Source organism: Anas platyrhynchos, chromosome 3 (genome assembly GCF_047663525.1).
Source record: "Anas platyrhynchos isolate ZD024472 breed Pekin duck chromosome 3, IASCAAS_PekinDuck_T2T, whole genome shotgun sequence".
NCBI lineage: Eukaryota > Metazoa > Chordata > Aves > Anseriformes > Anatidae > Anas > Anas platyrhynchos.
The window spans coordinates 15,636,890-15,658,968 of record NC_092589.1 but is presented as its reverse complement, the minus strand read 5'-3'; the positions used below and the strand labels follow the sequence as shown (position 1 = coordinate 15,658,968).

The following is a 22,079-nucleotide window of genomic DNA, read 5'->3' as shown; positions in this document are numbered from 1 at the left end:
ACTAGTGGCCATATTTTGGCTTCTCAATATGTTTCAAAAAATTATCGTGAAGATGTTTTTTCCAAATCCATCCCCATGCTCCAACATGTGGAAAATGATGGTTTGCCACTCATATTTAGGATGGCAGCAGTGGGAGGGTAGCTTCTTCTTATAGCTTAGCTTAACTTACATCGCATTAGAAGCACATAGACTTGCACTGATGCAGAATGTGAATATGGATGTTTTATTTAAGGTCAAGAGTACCAAATTTCAGTGCACATTGTTTAGAAATTAGTGTCTATAATTGTTTCACTAAGCCCAGTTCACCTCTCATCTGCTATTAAATGATGCTGGATGAGATATTGGTCTGCATTCACAGCCCAAACAAACCGTGTGTTGCACCTGCATGGGTTGTGGGATCTGGAGAACCCCCAGGGCTTACTTCCAAAAATGAAATTCCTCCTGCCTTGAAAGTCCAGGCATCAGCTCCATCCTGACTTTGTTGCAGCAAAATTTAATTGATGTCTGTTGATAGGAAGTGCTCCAAGGAGAGAGAATCTCTTTGTTCTGCAGAGTATCTAGTGCAAGAGGGACAGGAATGGCAGTGAGGACCAAGGGCCATAAAGGTCACTACCTCTTAGCTTTACACATGCCTTCATATGTTTGTCTGCCTGAATGTCAATAATTTCAGCAATGTTCACATCCAGTGCTGTCTAGCTATTACACTCCCTTTAAAAATATATATTTGTTTTCTAAGTGCTAATTGGACCCTGCAGCATACAGTCTAATTAGATGCATCTCAGCTTTTATGCTTTGCTGTAGGCATCACTCCACCTTGCTCACCATCACTGGCATTACCACATACATGTCCCACCTCATCCTGAACACCACAGAGAAAGTGCTGACTGTGACTGAGCAGAGACTTCCTTCTGAACGAGACTTGCTTAGCTTTCTGCTAAAAAAGCCCTGTGATACCTGGGTTATGGTTTTCAGCTGCCATCTGATTTGCTTTGAAGGGTCGTTTGCCTTTCTTTGCACAGACCTAGTGTGACCCAGAGTGTATCTAACACCTCACACTGCCTCTGCCTAGCAATTTGTCAGGTTTCTCCAAAGATGTGAAGCACCATCAGAAGGTACATGTCTTTCTGTGACTGCGGGGGAGTTTAGGAAAGCTGGGAATACCTGGCCCTGTAACCACCTTCCCCTCTTCACTGAGCAGTTACTTTCCAGACTGAAGGCTTAAGTGTCTTTGCTCCATTTTTGTGTGTAAGTCCCTTCAACCTTCACACATTCAATGCACAAAGTATGGCTGTTCTCACTAGCTGTTGGACATCATTTTCTTGCTAGAAATAGATCAGCTAAGTAATGGCCAAAAATGTTTCACCTGTACAAACAGGCTATTCCAGCCCAGGGGTATCCATGTACAAGTGTCAGGTCCCCCCACCCCAGGCCCCCTTATTCCCTCAACACCTCTGTTCATTTCACAAGTCATTGAAAACTTCCGATTTTTTAATTAGAAATTGCAAACACGACAGTAGATCACAGTAAAATGTTAATGGAAATGAAGATAAGAGTTGGGCAGGAGAAATGCCATCCCTGGGTGAATATCGTTGTGACACGAAGAGGCTGACATCCTGTTGCAGTAACCTTTTCAGCAAAGCTCAGTTAAGGCTCAGCTTCGCACTGCCCTTGCAACCATGACAGGAAAGCACTTCTTTAGCAGAAAGGAGGAAATTGAGGGTGAGCCCTGCTCTCATCTGTAATTGAATTAGTCAGTGTGCCTCTCCTGTTGCTGAAGTAGGAAATCCAGTGTCAGAAAGGAGCAGCTGAAACGAAGAATGAAGAAATTAGTATTAGAGCTGAAGACCAAAGGTATTCTCATCAGCATATACGCCCAGACAGTAGGAAGTCAGGCATGGACAGCTTCAAGAGGATTATCATTTCCTTTGTACACTCTGCCAGCCACAGCAGGATTAAATAATGATTTTTTCCAGACTCAAGTTGGGAGAAATTAACATAGCTGGCCCCAAAACGTGCACCAACCTACAAAGAAATTCAGACGAGGGAGCCTGTTCAAAGTTCCTCAAACCACTGAGGAGTGTCCCATCCATTTCATCTGGCTTCAGATCAGGCTCCAGAAAAGCCAGGGCAGCAAAGGCTCTCTTTGGGAGAAAGCCTGAGCTCAAGAATATAATTTCTGCAATACTGAAACCCTTAGGCACCAAAAAAAGAGGCACAATAAAAGCAAAGAACTGTTTGAGAAAATATGTCCTTGCATTAGCGTCCAAATGTTTCAGAAGGCCAGTGTTTTCCTCTGGAAATAATGGGATCCCTTCAAAAGCAAAGGGATTCTGAAAACAGAGAGAAAGGTAACCTCAAATTGCTGGAAGAATCCCTTTCATTATGCTGCTTTCTGTGGGCAAGGTCCAGAACCTTTGTTCTCTCTCATATGAAGTTAAAGAGAAGCCAAGATGATTTTTAAAGAGCACCGAGGTGACTCAGCCTAATTACTCCAGCAGCAGCACTGGCAAGTGCAACATGCTTGAGATTCCTGTTGTGACCTGGTGCCTTGCTCCAAGCCACATGCTTGCAAATAATAAAATAGTAAAAACCCTTCTCCCTGGTAAAAGGGTTCATTTGAAAGAAGACTCATTCCAGTCTAGTGACAACACTGCTTCCATTTTCAGCCCTGACGTGTTTTTCTTTCCATGGAGCCATCGCACTTCACACACAGCCTCCACAGCATCCTCCCCTGCCCGGGGCTCTTTGCCACATTGCCTAAGGATGAGTTGCAGGAGGGAGATTTCAAACTGCAGTCCTGCCCCTGAAAGGAAGCAGCACTGTGGAGAGGAAAGGACCACATCCAGCCTGCCCTGGAGTCCAACACTGACCCTAGTGGTGTGCGCACCATTTGCCATCTGTCCTACTGCCCAAAGCTGCCAAAATCTCAGACAGTTGTGGCTGTTCCATGCCACCTACCAGAGCTGTCAGGAAACTTTCTGCCTTCCAAATCTCCCACTTCCTGGCATCATGGGCATCCTCCTCATCATTCCAGATGTCTGTGGACACTTGAAGTCCCTCGCTCTGCCCAGTAGCACCCTGTGGGGCAGATTTGCTCTCATCCCCTGAAAGGGTTGCTTTAAGTGGATATTTCACTCAACTGCTTTTCACCCTCCAGCATGAGGACACCACAGATCATGTCTAAATCTGTCTCAGCTGGAGGTTTGAAATGTCACAGAGACATTTGCTGAAGGAGTCGGGGACAAAGTCATGCAGCACCCACTCCCATCAGGAGCTGTGCCCCATGACAGCAATTTCCCCTCTCTGAAAGTTTTGTTTACTGTGCTGTTGTTTGGATGAAGAGCTATGGGTAACTTCACCGAGCAAGAATAGCTCTACCTGTCATTATAGGAGGAAGACATCTTTCCTCAATCAGCAGACAGCTTTTATGTAGTGGGAGATAGAAATATAAGCAAAAGTGCAATATATCTTACCCTATACTCTGAGTGGTTTTGCAATCTCTGAATTGAAAGGGAACAAAGGCTCAGATAACACCCTGAAATAACATTTGTATCCTGTTCCAAAGAGGGTTAGAGCCTGGCCTTGTGCTGTTTTCTGGTGGAGAAAAAATAGTGTGGGCAATTAACTTAGTGTCATTAGGATGCTCTTGGTACCATCTGTATCTTTTTCACTGCCACCAGCACTTGCCCAGGACAAGGATCCCCATTGTGCTACAAATCAAAGCTAACACTCTGGAAATGGTAAGAAAAATGCATGAGCCTTTCCTCAACATTTTACAGCTTAGAAAAAGTGAGATAGATACAGAGAGGGAGCAGAAGACAGCGGGGGAGCGCTGGTCACTACGGCACGCAGTTGCTTTAGACCTCTGGCTGCATAATGGTCACGAAGTCATTTAGCACTGATCAAATGATGGAAAGGGTTGTTCATGAATGTTTTATTGGAATATTTTCACAAAGTATGCATTTCAGTCAAGAAGCATGTATTTGCCCAGTGCTGCAAAGAGATGAAAGAGAGAGAGGGAGGGAGGAAGAGGATAGGAGAGGGGAGAGAGCGAGCCCTGAAATAATTATCAAATCCCTCCCCACATGAATGGCTTCCTGCTGAAATCCTCTGATAGATAAATGCAACAGAGATATCAGACCTAACACAGCTCCATTTCTGTAGCTTCACCCTAGCACTGTAAGTTTAAGCGTTCACCCAGTTCATGTCTCTGCATCTAGACCTTTGTCCTGTTCACTCGCTACCACCCGTGGACATCCCCCATCCTCTCCCACACCCTTTCATGTAAAGCTGCTGCCGTGTGGATGAGATGGGGCTATTGCCCCTCGTCTTCCCTCTTGGGATGTGTGTGTGTCATGGGCTGCCTGATCGCCAGGCACACTGCTTCTCAGCCTCGTGCTCTCCTCATGAGCTGGGACGGGCAAAGGGCACGACCCCTGTGCTGTCAGCAGCCCAGCTGATGGATGGTGGCTCAAGCCATGGCATGACATGCTTGTCTCTACCATAAAAAGTGGCACCCGGTATTTGAAAGGAGTGAAGGGTTTCCAACAATCTTACAGCACTCCTCTGCCTGCCTGGATGTAGTACAGATGTAGCACGAGATGGACAAGTTAAAGGGGACTACACGTGAAAGGGGCTTGCTTCTCCGTCGTGGCTGTCATCCAGCCAGATGCCCAGGGGAGCACAGCCTCCTCCCAGTACCTCACGGGGAAGGGATTGGAGAGCAAGAAGCAAAACCCTTTCAAATCAAAGGGAATCTGTTCCGGCTTCCAAGGCTTGCATTTCACAGAACGAGTCCCCTCTTCAGCGGGCATCCCGCTGAGCCTTTTATCGCTCATCACAAGGCAGAGTGTGGCACATGTGCTGCGTCCCCCCGCAGCGAGCGTGTCAGTGCATCCCCGCCGCTCCCGTTCAGCACAGGACACGTAGACAGGGATGCTCACAACCCTCCCGCTGCCAAGGTCCTGGTGCGGACAGCGGCTGCTGTTCTGGATGGGTTTTCGTATTCCATTCCTTTTGGCAGACACGGCAACGCCAATTAAACGGCGAGCGGTGAGATATTGCTGCATGCACACAGCAAGTAGAAGGAGAGGGAGAGAGAGGAGAAGCAGACATCACCTAGTTGTTTGTACTCCCTGGAATAATTTGATATTTAAAAAAAAAAACTTTGCCAGGCTGTTGATGACCCCTTGGAGCCACTAAGAGAGATCCTTATTAGCAATCTGTGCTCTCCCTGTTAGACAATCAGGAGTCTGTTTGTATGCTAATAGGTTTCCACCGAGGAAGAGCCTTACCCCTGAGGAGCAGTTTGTTAAAGGGAGAGGAGACCTTTGGGATGGCCTTTTCCTTCCACCAATTATCATCAAAGCAACAAATCTTCTGACTGGGGGTCCTGTGAATAAAAAATATAATGGTCCCAGCACGCCAGTGCAAGAATTGCTGCAACTCTGCTCCTTCCTACTCCTTTCTCTTAGCGTGGCAATAGAAGATTTGGAGAGGAGATTTTCTGCAGCAAGAAAGCAATATTGTAAGGTGTTTATTGTAGATGTTATTAAGATGCTGGAGGAAGATAGAGTACCAAAGCTAGAGAATTCTTGGAGATACCTGTCTCAAGCCAGTTCACTTTCTTCCTACGAGCAGGAATAAGAGCTGATTCAGACATAGTGAAAGCACATTAGCAAGATGTTCTTGTCATCGTGGAGGTGAAAACCTTTAGCTCTGTGCTGCAAGATCCACAGGGGTCCCACATTTCTTAACAGTCTTTTGGGATCTTGCTGGTCGTTCTGTGATGCCAGCAGCCGAACTGGTTTGGAAGAGGCTGGTACAAGGCTTGTGCAGGTGACTCACTCCTTAGCAGCAGCTTTTCTGGAGAGCTCCCCTGATCTCTTGTCTTTCTGCCCTGCTCACCATGCAGCAGAAAGATGAGCAGAGGCTCTCCAGCTCTCTCCAGCTGCTGATGGGCTCCTTCCAGCTGCCCACCCCTGGGCAGATAGTGCTGCTGCCTGGATGTCTTTTATACACCCACAGCCCAGCTCCTTTCCCACCTAAACTCTTGGCATAAGAACACGGTGTACCACACCATCTGCCCTTCAGACAGCTAGCATCCATGTAAGAGGATGGAGATAATGCCCACAAAATGCAAGGGCAGGGTTGCTGTCCTTGAAAGAAGAAAGAGAGGGTGAGCCAGGAGCACAGAGGCAACAAGAGGAGCAGAAATAATCCACAGGAGATCAAAAAGGACAAAGTCTATAGGGGAAGAGCAAGGGCTGAGATAAAGCCCTTTCACAGGCCCCACACATGCAATCCACTGTACCACTGAAGCCCAGGATTGTCTGCCTGGCTGTACTGCTGTTGTAGGAGCGAGGACTTTTGTATACAAGAGATTAGGAGCTAGTTTCTCTGTTGGCATCACAATGCTGCAATGTGTTATTGCTGGAGAACATGGAGTTCTTGTCTTACAGACGCTGAGTCATAGGAAAGACAGAGCAGTCATTTCAGGGTGTTGACAGCTTAATACAAGGTTAGGCCTTCTATTTCCATGCCAACAGCATGGTGACAAATACAAATGAATTGTTCCAGGTCAGCTGATGAACTTTCCCCATCGTGAAAAATGAGATCTTGTTGAGTCTTCCTCTAACAAGTGTGGAGCTGAGTCAAGATATGAGCATGCCCTCCAGTTTCTTCAGCCTGTGCAGAGGTGTTGCTGGCATTAGTAGATGCTCGTGGGATGGATAGGGTAGGATTGTTTTCTTACAGCACTTTTTTATCTCCTTATTCATTTTTCCCCATCCAAGCGTGGTTTGGGGGGGGGGGGGGGGGGGCACTAGGCATGATGGAGAGCACCTTCTTTGCAGTGCTCACACCACCTAAGTTCCCTTGCAGTTCCCAGGTCTCCCCCACAATATGGGCTGCCAAACCAGGATTAATATGCTTATTATTGCCCTTCTAAGTGTTCCTCAAGGTGGCAGAGACAGCTTCAGGTCTGCATCCAGAAGCAGACACAAAATATCCCATAGACCCAAACCATCTCTTCTGGGAGGGTCACTACTTCGCAAGAGTTTGTTCACTCAAGGCCATCCCAGCCCCAGCAAGAGCAGTAGCTTCCTCAGAATCAGTTTTCTGAAGAAGCAACACATGGGAGTACATATTTGTGTGTAACAACATTATTTGATACTGTTTTCTGCCCTTGATCAAAAAGAAATGTCGCACTTCTTGCTCGGTCCCTTGCCTGTATCTCTTTTTAATCTTAAATGCAGTTTGAGTTGCTCCAAAATTATTAATTCTCCCATGCCAGTTACCAACTCAAAACTTCCTGGTAGAAATAAGAACAGAAATCAGAACTGAATGCTTACCTACTACCAGTAATTCACAGGGCTTTTTGAAGACTTTAATCAAGAGTAAACAGATTTTTTCTCAAAAAGTGATGATGTTGGTTCTGTCCCTAAATAGGTGCAATTTTTATGTTAGTAAAACCAATGCCTTTAATTAAATAAATATAGGAGTAGAATATTAGCTTAATGGATTAACTCAGCATGTCACCCTGCATTATAAATGGGCGATGCTGAACCCTCCTGGGAACAGATGAAAGTTCTGCCAAATCAAGGGCCCACCCAACCCAATAACCTGCCTCCAAAGGTGTCAAAAACAGATGGGAAGAGAGGGCTTTAAGAACAGAGCAAGCATGTGCTTCCATATTGCTTTCACAAAGTTGTTCCCAAATAATATCCACAATACATGAATTACTAAAATCTCAGTGATGAAACAAGTTCTCATACAATATCCCCTTTGAAACTGTACCTTGAAAGAAAACACTTTGCTGCTGAGTTCAAAAGGAAAAATAAATACAGTTTCAGCTCTTTGGTGTCAGATGTAGCAGTATACAAGGATGACAGAGTGCTTTATGCTCAACAGGAATTATATACTGGATCATTCTGTTCACTATCTCGTGCAGAAAACCATTCGTGTTAGTGTAAGATGAAGATCAAAAGTCAGTGACTGGACCAAGTCCCCTCTGGTTATTTATTATACAAGCAGAATGAGAAGGATGTTGTCTGTGACCTCTGTTGCCTTATTTTTAAAAGATGCTCTCTGCTGAACAACTGGATTAGAGGTAGAGATCCCCCAAACACCTTGTTGCAGTTCATTACTCAGTCTTACAAGAAAAGTCCCTTTGCTGTCCTGGAATGAGCTGTTCTGCACCAGACATTGCACAGGTGTGAGATGGGGAACAGGCCTGCCTGAGAATGAATATGTGAGAATAACTGATTCTCCAAAACCTGGGAGGTTTCAAAAAAGTATTACCACATAGTAAGAAGAAGAAGAAGAAGAAGAGGAAAGAAAAAAGGGAAAAGAGAAAAAAAAAAAAAAAGAGTGTGAGATTAATCTGAAGTGAGCTTCTTCAATAATTTCAGGGAATCAGGTATGGGGAAAAAAAAAAGTATATTCAATTAAATAAAGTGTTTTACTTGACTAACTCAAGACATTTTATTTTAAGCAATGGGGTTAGGTTAATCATTCCCATCAGAAGTAAAATATAACAAATCTTATTATTGTTTTTTTTTTAATAAAAGCAAGACACCTAAGTACAGCCAGAAAGAGTTCATTTTTGTCCAGAGCCATTTATATCTCTGCCACTGCTTACAAGAGATCCCAGACATCTGAGACACCTGAAACAAGTACCTAAACATAAAGACTTTTGTGACACCCTGCTGGATTTGCTACTGTCATGTGGGCTTGCAGCCAAAGTGAGAAGACAGGAAAGAGATGACTATTACACTAGGGAGCTGCTGCTCATGTCTAGGAAAGGTGGAGAATAGAAAGAGTAGGGACTGAAATTTGGGTCTTGCTTTTTTCTCTAACATAAGCTGCTGGGCTCTGCAGGGCTGTGTCTGGCACTTCCTACTTCACCTTGGGAAAGTGGGCCATCAGCAGTTTGCAGGAACTGAATTTATGGCTCGGTGCAATTTAGCTATCTTACAGCTTTATCTTGTGCAAGGGAATTCCCTGTGCAGTCAATAACAAGTTAAGGCCAGGCATTTCTTTGCTGGTAAGATATAGACATAACCACTAGCGAAACTAGCAGGTTGTGTTAATTTTTGTGGCCTTTGTCTGCCTGCCTGTCCATCAGCCCTTACTGAGAGCTTTTCAATCCATTGACCACTTGTGCCGTAAAGTAAGCAGAGTAGCAGAGCTGCCATGAACAGAATCGAATCGAATGGAATGGAATGGAATGGAATGGAATGGAATGGAATGGAATGGAATGGAATCGAATGGAATGGAATGGAATGGAATCGAATCGAATCGAATCGAATCGAATCGAATCGAATCGAATCGAATAGAATAGAATAGAATAGAATAGAATAGAATAGAATAGAATAGAATAGAATAGAATAGAATAGAATAGAATAGAATAGAATAGAATAGAATAGAATAGAATAGAATAGAATAGCAGCAGAATGACCACTCAAGCTAGGGGGTGTTCCAGACAAGGTGAGGGGCTGGGATGCATTCAGGACTTCCAGTTGTGCCAGATGCACTCTTTTAGAAGAGTAGATATTAGTGATATTAGTATCACTAACAGTATCACTAATAGCATCACTGGTAGTATCACTAGCATCACTAGATATTAGTATACTAGTGATATTAGTGATATTAGTATCACACCCCAAGTTATTTCAGAGTCACTTTCCTCTGTGGGCTCCTAAACAAAGCTCCTTGTCTCTTTTCAAAATCAAAACCAAAGTCCTTAACAGGAAGGTGCAGGCTCATTCACACTGTGCACATCAGCTTATTGCAGAGCTGGCTGATACAGAGAGCTCTAGCAACATAAACTGATTTGCTTCTTAAAGCAATACAATAAAATCAGCAAATACGCTTGTGTAGACATTCTGAAGCCTTCGCAATTTAGTTAGATTTCTTTCTGGTTGATGTTAAAGTAAAAGAACTTAAGCGTTATCAGGATACCTTTCAGGAGCCCGGGTTTGCTGCAGTTTCTGCAGCAACATTGGACCAACAGGAATCCTTCCAGTGCCTCCAGAGGACTGGGAACCTGGCCTATTGGCATCGACAGAGAATTTGCAGACTGGTCTCCTTCCTGTCCACATGGAAATTAAAGGCAAAGCCTTGATTCTTTATTCAGATTGAACTCTAAAATGGGTATATCCCCACTGAAGTTATTCTCCTTGAGTGAGTGCTGCAGGATTGCTTGCTCTTAATTACTTGTGGTCTCCTGTTATGCAGCAAATCCATTACACTTTCTGACATACTGTAAGAAGAGATAGCATGTTAACCACACATAGTCTGTGACTCTCCCTGCCCTCAGGACTTTTTCTGTTTGGTTAAATACGCTGAAAACCCAGGAAGAGCTGTCTCCAAGTGCTTTTCAGACAAATGTGCCCCTTGAAGGAGGAGGATTACATTACCTTACATTCACTGTTGTATGCTGCAGAGTCCACAGTGCCTGGTATCTTCTTACTCTGCTAGCTGATCTATCAAAGGAGAAAAAGTTTCTCAGAAATAGCTTGGGCTGGGTCTCCTGCCACCACAGCAATCGGAGAGCAGAGGCTGATCAGAGGATTCAGACCTTTCAGGTTGGTCTGTCAAACAGTACCCCAGCAGCAATCCTTGTAACAATTCCATGTAGCCTCATGAAACCAACCTAGGAAAAAAAAACAAAAAAAAAAACAAAAAAAACCACAAACAAACAACACAACTATCTCAAGAAAACCAGGCTTTCCCAATAACAGATCAGGAAGAGCTACTCTGAATGTCTTCAACACATGGAATTGGGGGCAGATAAAGAACAGTGTAGAGAACAGTAAGAATAAATACTCCTAGAGTAATCGAGGATGATTGTGATACAAAGCTGAAAAAAAAAATACTGGTATCAACAAACAAGAGTGCTACTTCAAGAGTTCTTAATTTTACCTTAAATACCATTAACAAAATCTCCTATTATAATTTACCTAAAATCCAGAGATTTTTTTTTTTCAGCTCAAATCAGGGCAGCTGCAGATGAGACAATGAGAGTTCAAAACTGGAGGAAGTCGTTCTCTGTGCAAATCTCCTCTTGTCAAGACAAGAAACCATCCCAGAGGCACTTTCAAACCTGCAGAGGCTCTTTCCTTGTTCTTGTCCCCTGTCAGTTGTGGCTCAGGGTGCCCCAGGCAGGGGTCCCATCACATCCTTGCCCCACCATCCCTTTCTTGTCTGCTCTAAGGGTGTGAAATGGGGGCAAAACGTCCTGCTCATATACCCCAAGGCACAGCACATTGAGACAAAAGGAGGAGCCCCAGCTTGGAGCTGGGGATTGGTGCCATCATTCCACTTCAGACATACACTCATGGCTTGGTGTCAGGTCATGTGGCCATCCTCATGGACAGAAAAGGTCCCAAAACCGAGGTCTGAGATCCACAACTCATGTGGTTGGGACCACACATTGCACGGTGATAAAAGTGGAGTTGGAGGGTCATGGGGCAGAAAGGCTGGATGCAGACAGAGGGAATTTACTCTACACCAACCCTATAAAAGAAGATAGTGGTAGAAAGATATGAATGCAGATCTTTCCAAATTCAGGAGATGGTTGTAAATAGCTTATATATAAGCTATTATATATAATAATTATGAAGGTTATTAGCCTTCATATAAAGAAGAAACAAACTACAAGTTAAATAGGAGAGGGAGTGGGGGGAGAGAGAGATCATTAGGTTAGAATTGGTCATTAATAATTATTTGATAAACATAAGTGGTACCTGGGTAGCTGCATCCAACCTCCAGGCACAAACCCATGTGAGCTGTGTGGGCACACACCTGTCAGCATGTGTAAACTAGGCTTCACCACATCACTTTCCCCAAATTTTCTTCTCCTCTTCCATCACAAAATGGCAAAATCTGTTTGAGGGCTAGAGACAAACCGGAGAGGCTGAGATCTTCTTCTTTACCATAAACATCCAAGGTTTCAAATTCCTTTATCTGCCAGGAAAACAAAATTGCCCTCATATTGCAGGCTGAGGTCTCATCCTCTCAAGTGCAATCAAATGAACTGCTGTTGCTGTGGAGCTCGTCTAAAAACATCTCTCTGCATTCTGCTCACTCAGGCCTTTTACGCCTGCTGTTCTCATTATTATTCTCTTGTTTTTCCAACTGTCAAAATCTCACTCGGACATTTATAGTTTTATCTGCACTTGAATATACAATCAAACGCCACAGGCAGCACCAGCCGGGGGCTGAATCACGTCCTAGCCTACGTCATATTTTCAAATTCCGACAGAAAACATTGATACTGAAATGATCTAATGGCTCAAACCCAGATGTTATGAAAGTTGATCATGCAGAAGAGGCAGGCTCACGCTGGTCTCCATTTACACCCTCTCCTTCCTATTCACACACTCTTTTCCTGAGCCTTTCTTGAGCTTCCAGGAATAAATCTGGTTCCCAGAACATCCCCTTCCATGAAAACAGCATCAGTTAATTTAATGGTAGCAGAAATCCTTTTTCTTGTTCTCACTTGCCCCTTTGTCATTCAGGAGCTTGGTGTGATTTTGTTCAAACTGGACGTTCCTATACTGTTACAGGGCAAAGAAGGTGATGCTCACCCAAAAAGAAATGCCACTTCATGGGCTGGATGGAGTAAGATTTGGTTAAACCGCGTCTAAATATGAAGTGCAATGTAAGAGGCAACTCCAGACACATGGTTACCTGCCTGCCTTTTGTGATGCACCTGCATTGCACAGAGCTATGCTCTGGCCACGGAAAGCACAAACCTATTTACTAGAATGAGGAATCACTTGAGGAAGAAATCCTCTGAGAATAAGTTCTCATACCAGCTTTTTTTTGCCACTCGGAGGTGCAGCAGAGCACTTCAGACATATGGAAGAACCAGGAGCAGAGCAGCAGCAGCAGCTGCTTATAGCAGCTTATCCCCTCTCCAGATGTCAAGGAATTTCTGTTGACACCCCCGTATCATCCTTTTGGCATTGCTCCCCAAACAATAGAGGTATTTCAGCACTGCCCCGCATGTAACGTGGCCCTCATAAGCTATCCCAACTGGATCTTAGTGCTACCAGACAGTAGGTTATCATCAAGACTTTACACTTTTTAACAGTTAAATGCTCAGGGTTTAGAAAAGGGTTGATCCATCTCTGAAGGAAAGATAACAGTCCCAAGTTATCTAGTCTCTACCTATCAGCACCGGAGAATGGACAGAAATCCCCTGAAGATGACCCAAGTAATTGGTTTTAGAAACTGCTGTCGAAAGGCTGGATAAGCCTACATGTAAGCTGGAGACCGCCTTTGAAGAGGAAAAGAAACTTAAGCATCATGAGAAATTAAGTCCAGCACTGAAACTAGGAAGTTTGGGTTTCTGTTTAGGAGTGTCTGCATTTCAGATGACACCTTCTTCCCTCTCCACTTCCCACTTTATTGTGGAAATTCCTTTAACCCTTTCCACTGTAAGTTACAGGCAGGGAATGGTCACTTGAGACTTGTGTCCATTTCTTGGGTCAAGCTCACAGCAGAAATGATGGAAACCTCCAGAAGAGCCTTTCAGTTTCTACTGGGCTGCAGTTTCTATTATATTGTGGGCATAAAGGAATTCGCAAGTGCCTGACAGAGTGCAGGACCATCTGTCATTTATTTGGATCACCATTTCTGCCTGTGGAGCTGTCTGATGGGACTTGAATAGCCCTTCTGTTGCCAGAGAAGTCTTCTCAAGCCTGAAAACTCCCCTGCCACATCCCAACCCACATGCCTGGTGCCTGCCAGCCCCATGCTCTTCCCTGCTGAGTGGCACCTCCCTTCTGTCATTTATGGTCCAAAAGCAAATCCTGAGCAGCCTTCTCCCATCTGTATCTTGAGGAAAGTCTCTGGAGTCCTTTTCTTGCACTCAGTGAAACTAAGTGGTGCAACACAGAGAGGGGAGGCATCACTGCCCACAACTTTGAGATCAGCAGAAGTGCAAGATGGACAAGCCAAAAACAGTGGCCAGGGCTTTTGCCTAGAAGAAAGATGGAAGAAGAGATGGGAGCAGGATCAGTTTCTGTATGAGTCACTCATTTTGTGGCATTTATTTGCACAACACTTGAAGATGGAAGACTCAGTGACTAAGGCTAGTGACTGCATGTAACCTGTGCATTCCTGCTCCCTGGTGGCCATTTCTCCCCACAAAGTGGAAAGAAACCCTCCTGCCACCTGACCAACCAGGTCTGGATTCCCTCTCCTCCTACTGCATGGGGCCATTCCTGCTGTCTAGCCTCAAGGGGATGAAGCAGGATTAATAATTGTGATCAATGCGTTTCTTGTCTCCAGACACAGCATACCACAAGGTATTTTGTGAGCATGATATATGAGTCAGTGTGGGATGCAGCAGAATGTTTTGGCCTTGCATCTGTGCAGGTACAGTATTCATCTTTCCTCAGCCCATAAAACATGCAGCCTGGAGACGTGATGAATATGTTTTGCTGAAGCTCAAGTGGGAACTCCAGGGAAGTTCCTTGAAAGTGTTTCTAAACAAGATATTAGTTTTGTTAGTTAAATAAAGACAGAAAAACCTTTCAGGCCTCCTTACCCCTTCTACAAACCCCCACTCTCCACCCTGTCCCTTTCCTGGGGTGCTTCCAAAGCCTCTATAAGGCAAGATTGAGTGAGGGCTGGTATTTGCTCTAGCCCCAGCTGACCTCAAACTTCATGGCAGCCTATGTCAGTAGCTGACAAGCCCCTGGTCATAGCTGGGCATCCAAAGGATACAAACCAAAGCAAAACCAAGAGGCGGGGTTCATCCAGGGATAGGAGCCCCTTGCAAGGAAGGTATCTCATCTTCTGGCTGTGCAGCAAGGGAACCTGGTGCTGATGTGATGAATTTTCCCCCACTCATAATTCATCCAGTGTCTTGCACTCATCCCCTGCTCTGTTTATCAAACCTGTTGGTCCCACTGCTGTCCAAAGACTGTATTAAATTGCTTCATCAATCATCTGGCTGCCAGACACAGTCTTGCTAAGGAAGGGAAGAAACAAATGGATAGAAATGCCATAAAACTCCACACATTATATAATTCTGATTAAGAAAAGTGCTTACTTCTGCACTCACTTTTAAACCCATTAGAATAGCTGTTTTGTATTCCTTACTAGTTAAATTAAGGTACTTATCTTGAAGATGATTTAGTGAATCAAAGCCTTTGTTACTATGGCATTTAGATCTTCATTCTTGTACCAGTCGTTGCTGCATTACCTTCCAGAGTCAAGTATGATGGGCCAGTTAATAACAGCTAAGTATTCAGCCCACTAATACTAATAGCTAAAGCTTTATTTTTCAGTGGAAGGGAAAAAATGAAAGCAAACATTGCATTTTCTCCTTTACTGAGGTCAGAGCTGTGTCTGCCAAAAGTAGCTCACAGAAATCCATTTCCAAACTGCATATGAATGGCTGGGCAAACACTGCCTTTGTACCATTTGACACATCAGCCCAAGGGCCCTAGTGATCAACATTACCCAATTGCCACATCTAATAAGTAAAACACATGGGTGGATGCAGGGATTCCTCATCTTAGGCAAGGTTTCTGAGTAGACTGTGGTACCTGTGGACACCCAGGGGTGCAGGCACTGTGGGCACCTGAGATGGGGCTTTTTTGTGAAATTGGGAACAGCGTCAGCCAAATGCATCCTGCCTTGTAGAACCTGAAATCTGTCTGAATTCCTTAAAAGTGTTTTTAACCAAATTTTTTTTTTCCTTATTCAGTTTAATATTTTTACCCAACACACACAGCATTTTTTTTTAACAGCTAAAATGGATTATTATTTTTTTTCTACAGTTTTAATCACAGTGGCATCATGAAAACATTCATCATTTGACCCAAAAATATGTGTCAGAACAGGAGGTTGAATTTGTTTTGGTGCCTGAGGTCCCAGTGTTGTGGCTGACTGCAGATACCAAGAAGGATCTATGATAGAGGCCTGTCTGTGTACTTGTACATTTTGGGGCTTCTGGAGCCTTGAATCACTGCCTCTGCTTACCTGTCTGTGGCATTTGATCCAGGTGGCCAGTTCTTCTAAGAAGAGAAGCTTTTAGTCTGAATACAGACACTATAAAATCACGTAAACAGTCTGACCACTACATTTAGATGCCCTAGTTTATTTTTAGGTTTTATGAGCATTATTTTCATCTTCTCTACCAGGCCAAGGAGAAGCTGGTGAGACTGGGTCTGACTGGGCTCTCTGATCTACACGAGGCATTTCTTGTCTTCATTTCCCACATTGCATTTGCTAGGGCAGAGGCATCCCAGGAATGGAAACCCCAAACACAAACAGTGGTTTCTCTGTGTCAGGCATTAAATGGGCTAGGCCATAAACTGGAGGATGGCTACCAAAACCAAGGGACTTTCTCAAAGTACACAGAAATATCAAAGATCCCTGTTTATAAATAAATAAATAAATAAATAAATAAATAAATAAATAAAGTTCAAGAAAAACTGCTTATTAGTTGCCAGATGCTAACCTAATAAAATTGGCCATAATTGTATTTTGTGTAATAACCATTTTCCAGAACCATCTAGCTTAAACCTGCAGAAAGGCTATAATTTGCATATGGTGACATAGGGGAATAATGGGATTGTTTTTCTAATTAGCAAATAGCAGCAAAATTTTTCATTGTCATAAATAGGCAATTTGAGACTATTTTTACACTAGTGGAGGATGTTTTTTGTGTTGGTGATTTCTCCATTTCGGTGGAAAACTTTTTGAATGGACTAAAGGAAGAACATAAAATTGTCCTTCCGATGTGCCCTTACTAATGTTCTCTACACCCATAATTATATGTAAATGTATTATAGTATATATTTTGCTATAATATATAATATGTCATAATATATATTTTTCTAAATCACAAAACTCACACCAGTTTAAAAGAAAACAAAAACAAACCACAACTCCTGCAATAGGCAATTTTTTAGAAAGTAAAATTTATGTGAAAGTGCAGGCTTGTTCCACAAGTAAAATCATGCTACATCGTAATGACAGAAGATGTTAAATTCAACAACTCTATGGCAACACACAATACAAAACATCTGGTTTTGGCTGGGTTGAATATTTTAACAAAAAGCTGGTTTTTCATCATAGGTGCAGTCCTTTCACAAAGGTCAGGACAGTCCTCAAAGAGCTCAACAAGGGGTAAACGAACAAACAAGGAAAAATAACTGTTATTTGTGAGCAGATTTGTCACTAGTTTGAAGATCCTATCAGAAAAAAAGGCTATTAGCACTCAACAAATCAGTCTTCTGAATACCTTTGGGTTGCTCAACACATCATTTTGGGTAGATCCTCAGGTTTTATTGAATCCAATGAAGACATAGTGTCAGGTTTTCAGATTATTTGACATTTTGGCTAATGGCTTCTTTTTCCTTGGAGTTTTGGGGCTATTTTTAAATGAAAAAATGCTGCTGCTTTGAAGCTTTACAAAGTTTCATTTAAAAGAGGTCAGCCCAAAATGTTGTAGAATTTTTCATAATATAACGTGACATTTCAGAAATGTCAAATTGAAATGTTCCAACGATTTCCAACTTTTCCTCCATTTTGGGTGTTGAAACTCTTTAACTCTGTTTATCCAAAGGCATAAATATCTTCAGTGCTGCAAATTTACGTTTAAGTCTAATAAATTCAACCTAAATTCAGTTATTAGGAGCCTTTCTGTTCAAAGCTTTTATTAACTTTCTGATGAATGGCAAGTGCTTGGAGAAAATCTTTGGGGAGAGCTGAATGAACACCTATTCCTAGAGCTTTCTCTGCTTTCATTGCCAAGACTTTCAAGCAACCTTAACAGAAGCCTCCATGATTCCCAAATCCCCTTGCACTTTTTCCAGAAAGGGCTCTGTTTTCTGTGACTCCAGACAAGAAGATCATAAAACCACTACTAACCCTGGTGAGGGGCTGGCTGGACATCCTTTGCAAAGTGAGTAGGATGCCTTCCCCATCTGAACTATAGGACATGATGCTAAGGGTAAACCTGAGAGTTGTTTATATGTCGTTGTTTGGAAACAGTCATTTTCCTCCTGCCTGCAGCCTGGCCCACCTCTCCTTTAATATGCATTGTTTGACATTGTTTCTGCCTGAAACATTTATTAGGCATTATGCTTAAAAAATTAGGTTGATGAATGAGAAGAGACGGTTCTCCTAATAAAGTCATTGATAGAAAGGCCAGGAGCCTTTTTGTCAGCTTGGAATCTTGTCATTCATCCGCTGTAAATCGCTCTGAGTAGCAAGACAGTAAAAATGATAGAAAATGGAGCAAAAACTGTCTAGAAAGTTAGATGATACTGAAGCAGAAAGTGTCCCAGCAAAATGAGCATTTGTGGAGAAGTACAATTAAAGCATTAAGAATCCCTCACTCATTGTAACAAGGGAGCAAAGACTGTCCAGACCTTTTGGAGCTCATATGCTTCTAAAGGACCTTTCTTGTAGGTGACAGATCTGTTACTGCCTCCTGGGTGACCCTGCTGCTATCACACCACTGTCTATTAAAAGACACCCTCCTTTCATCATGCTGCAAGATTGAAAAGGCATTAGGCAGTGTTGTCAATGAGTATATCAGTCCTGTCCAATTCTGGCTTTCCTGCTTTGAGCAGGGATTTTGCTTTTGTCTTGGGTCTTGGACTCGAAGGCATCTGGAAGGAGGGAGTTAGAGGAACCGATATTTGAACACTTCTGTAACTCCAGGTGTAGCTTTCTGCAGAGGCCATCCTTTTGATGTTAGTGTGACTGTGGGATCATCACAGACAACAGTCCCAAACCTGCTGCATTTCTGCTTTCTGTGTCTGATATTTCAGCTGTACTAAAAAGCTGTAAATTTGTGAGGTTCATTGTACTCAAGCCTAAATGTCTGGCATGCAACTTCAGGAGCTCCAGCTGATCAGGTTGAATTCAAGACAGCTGCTAGGGTAATCAGACCTACATAGAAGATGTGATGCCATTACCAGGGTTTTGGATCAGTCTTGTAAGCTACTGGATACCAGAGATAGAGACATCAAAACCACTTTAGCACCATCAAAATGGAAACTCCTCCTTCTGCTGACACATCCAGCCGAATGCACTGCCCTCAGGAGGGAAGGCCATGGCTCCAGCACCAATGGCCCCACTTCAGAACCGCACTGAAGCGTGCTCGTTGTCACTGTGGTAATCAAGCAGAGTGTCCTGCTTGTATGCAGAAGGGTTCAGCTGAATCAAGTGTCTACCAGCTCTAGTTTTCTAAGTGTTTGTGTTCTGTACTAAAGCTCAGACCTAAGGTAAAGGCAAGGTAAGTGGTGGTGGCTGGCCTTTTTGTGGTGGTGATCCTGCACCAGTCACTCCACCTGGTCACGGAAAAGGAAAATTCTGCCCCTCTTGCCTTTGTCCAGGTAAGAACATTTTGGCTGACTTGGAAGAATTTTTGGTTCCAAATAACACTTTTAAATGGCTTTTCCCTTGTTACCTTTCCCAGCCAGGTTGGAATCCATCCATCTTTCTGAAACAGGGTTCTAGCTGTTTCTGAAGGGGACTTAGGAGACTCTTGGCTTGCAGCCTATCTGCTCACATTCTCAGAAGAGGCTGAGCTGTCTCAGGAATCATTGTGACACATAGTATTAAATCCTACAAATTGTTTAAGCTTCAAGGCATTTAAAAATACTGCTTGAGATGCCTTTGGTTCCGTAATCATCTCAATCATACGAGTAATCCAATTCAACTAAAAAAGTATCTGATTCCCAACCAGTTTACTGTCATATCCCCAAGCATGTTTCAGCTAAGAAAAGAGCATCTCGTCTTCATTTTCAGATGAAACAAATAAATATATTGCATTTTTGTTGTTGTGTATCTTGCAGACAAACAAAGCTGTAGCCAAGGGCGACTTCCACCATGCAAGCTCCAGCTCTCGGCGAGCACTCTTCCTGGCTGTGCTGTCCATCACAATCGGAACTGGCATCTATGTCGGGGTGGCCGTGGCTCTTATTGCCTACCTGTCCAAAAACAATCACTTATGAGCCTCAGGAAAGGGGGAGAACCAGCCACCCAGCACCTGCACTGCAGAACTCCACAGCAGATCAGACTGCATGGTTTTTCAAAAAGATCAAGAGACAAACAAACACCTTCTGGGGGCAGGTACAGGCTAAGATGGGCTTGTGCATTACTGTAGGGTGGGAAGGTGGCTGTGATGGGGCTAGTTCCACCGTTTGTGATGCACAAGTCTTGCTTCTCTTCATGAAACCGTGTGGAAGGAAGGAAGGAAGGAAGGAAGGAAGGAAGGAAGGAAGGAAGGAAGGAAGGAAGGAAGGAAGGAAGGAGAGAAAAGGAAAATGAAACGAAAAAGAAACGAAACGAAACGAAACGAAACGAAAAGAAACGAAAAGAAAAGAAACGAAAAGAAACGAAACGAAAAGAAACGAAACGAAACGAAACGAAACGAAACGAAACGAAACGAAACGAAACGAAACGAAACGAAACGAAAAGAAAAGAAAAGAAAAGAAAAGAAAAGAAAAGAAAAGAAAAGAAAAGAAAAGAAAAGAAAAGAAAAGAAAAGAAAAGAAAAGAAAAGAAAAATTGAGGGAGGTGTGGAGAGGAGTGTTTTGCCTTTGCCTTCTTTGCAATATGGTGTTTACAAGAAGCTGGCAAACAGAGATGTTCTCTGAATACCTTCTTGGTGACCCAAACTTTGCAGCCAGCATGAGCTTGTGCTTAGTTTGCTTGTTAAGCACGGCACTGAGATCTGGAAAAGTATGGACAGTGGCTGGTTCTCTGAAAGAGCAATATAACAACAGGAGGAAGAATGTTTTCTTTCCTTTTTTTTTTTTCTTTTCTTTTTTTTTTTTTAATGCAGAACTCATTTGCCTAAGAGTGAAGCAGAGAATGGTATTTCCTACTCTTCTCATGTTAGTAGGTTTCCATGGAAGGAAAAAAAGAAAATAATAATAAAAAATATTTTTCTTTCCTTTCTTCATTTTTTTGGATTAAGATGTGACCCACAGGCCCACTCGATACAGACCAGCTGAGGTTACTGCATGACTTGGCTCCGCAGACTGAGTGTGAGGTCGAAGTAGCATGGGATCCATTGTAAAATGAATTTCTCCATCCAGTCACACCGTGATAACAACACATTCCTGTGGCATATTGCTCGCCGGGGTTGCTCCACCCTACTGTGGAGACATGCATAGCAGCAAATGCAAGAAACCTGGGGGAAAAATGCAAACTGAAATACTAACCATTTTTAAATTACAAAACATGGAAAAGCATGGGAATTAACCAGGGGAAGGAATGTTTCATACATTTCTGAGGTATTGCTCAGAAACAGAGCATCGAAGGGGATCACTCAGATTACAAGCTGACAGCTCCTCCGTGGACAAGGGACACAAAATAGCCATGGAGAGAAAAGCATGTCCCTTGATAAGTGATGTAATGGTATATTGTAAGGGAATTGAGCATTATCCTTACTTCACTGACTAGTTTATTTATTTATTATTTTATTCTTTACTCCTTCCCCACAGTCACCCTTTTATTTTGTTTTCTTACAAATGTACCATTTCACCAAGGATTTATGTGTATAGATATATATATGTATCTACATATGCATATGCATATATCTACACATAAACTGATCAAGACAATAAATATTTTATTATCCACTGCCTCCTGTTTTACCAACACCGTTTCTTTACCCAAAGACTTTTTTGTCCACCTCTGTATTTTGTGTCTGTTTTGCTCTGGGATGTTTTTTTCCTTCTGTTTTGGGGTTGACATTGTTTTAGTTTTGGCTTGACTTTTGGTTTTGTTTTTTTTTTAGGGAGGAGGAGAACAAACACATTCAAAACTATTTTTCTGCTGGTTATAAAGTTTATTAAAATACATGGTATACAGCTGCTTTTGCTCCGTGTGACACTTTCTTTGGATGGATGTGAAATATTAGACTGAGTGAAACTTGCCACAGTAGAAGTGTGAATTCACCTACCTGGAAAAATACCCATATGGACTATTCCATACTGTATCTCGACCCAAAAGCCTATTGCAGTCAGTGGCAATTTTTCTTGGGCATTGATTTGTTGGGCTTCAAATCAAACTTGGAAAACAGCATC

General features: G+C 43.0%; 1 protein-coding gene across 1 annotated transcript in view; it reads left to right on the top strand.

The window, feature by feature from the left end:
* SYNDIG1 (synapse differentiation inducing 1) overlaps positions 1-21,867 on the top strand; it is a 68,089-nt gene extending 46,222 nt beyond the window's left edge. The window contains exon 4 of the mRNA XM_027453553.3: positions 19,839-21,867. Coding sequence (XP_027309354.2) covers positions 19,839-19,997 — 159 coding nt within the window. The 3' untranslated portion in view covers positions 19,998-21,867. The remainder of the gene's footprint in view (positions 1-19,838) is intronic.
* The last annotated feature ends 212 nt before the right edge of the window (positions 21,868-22,079 follow it).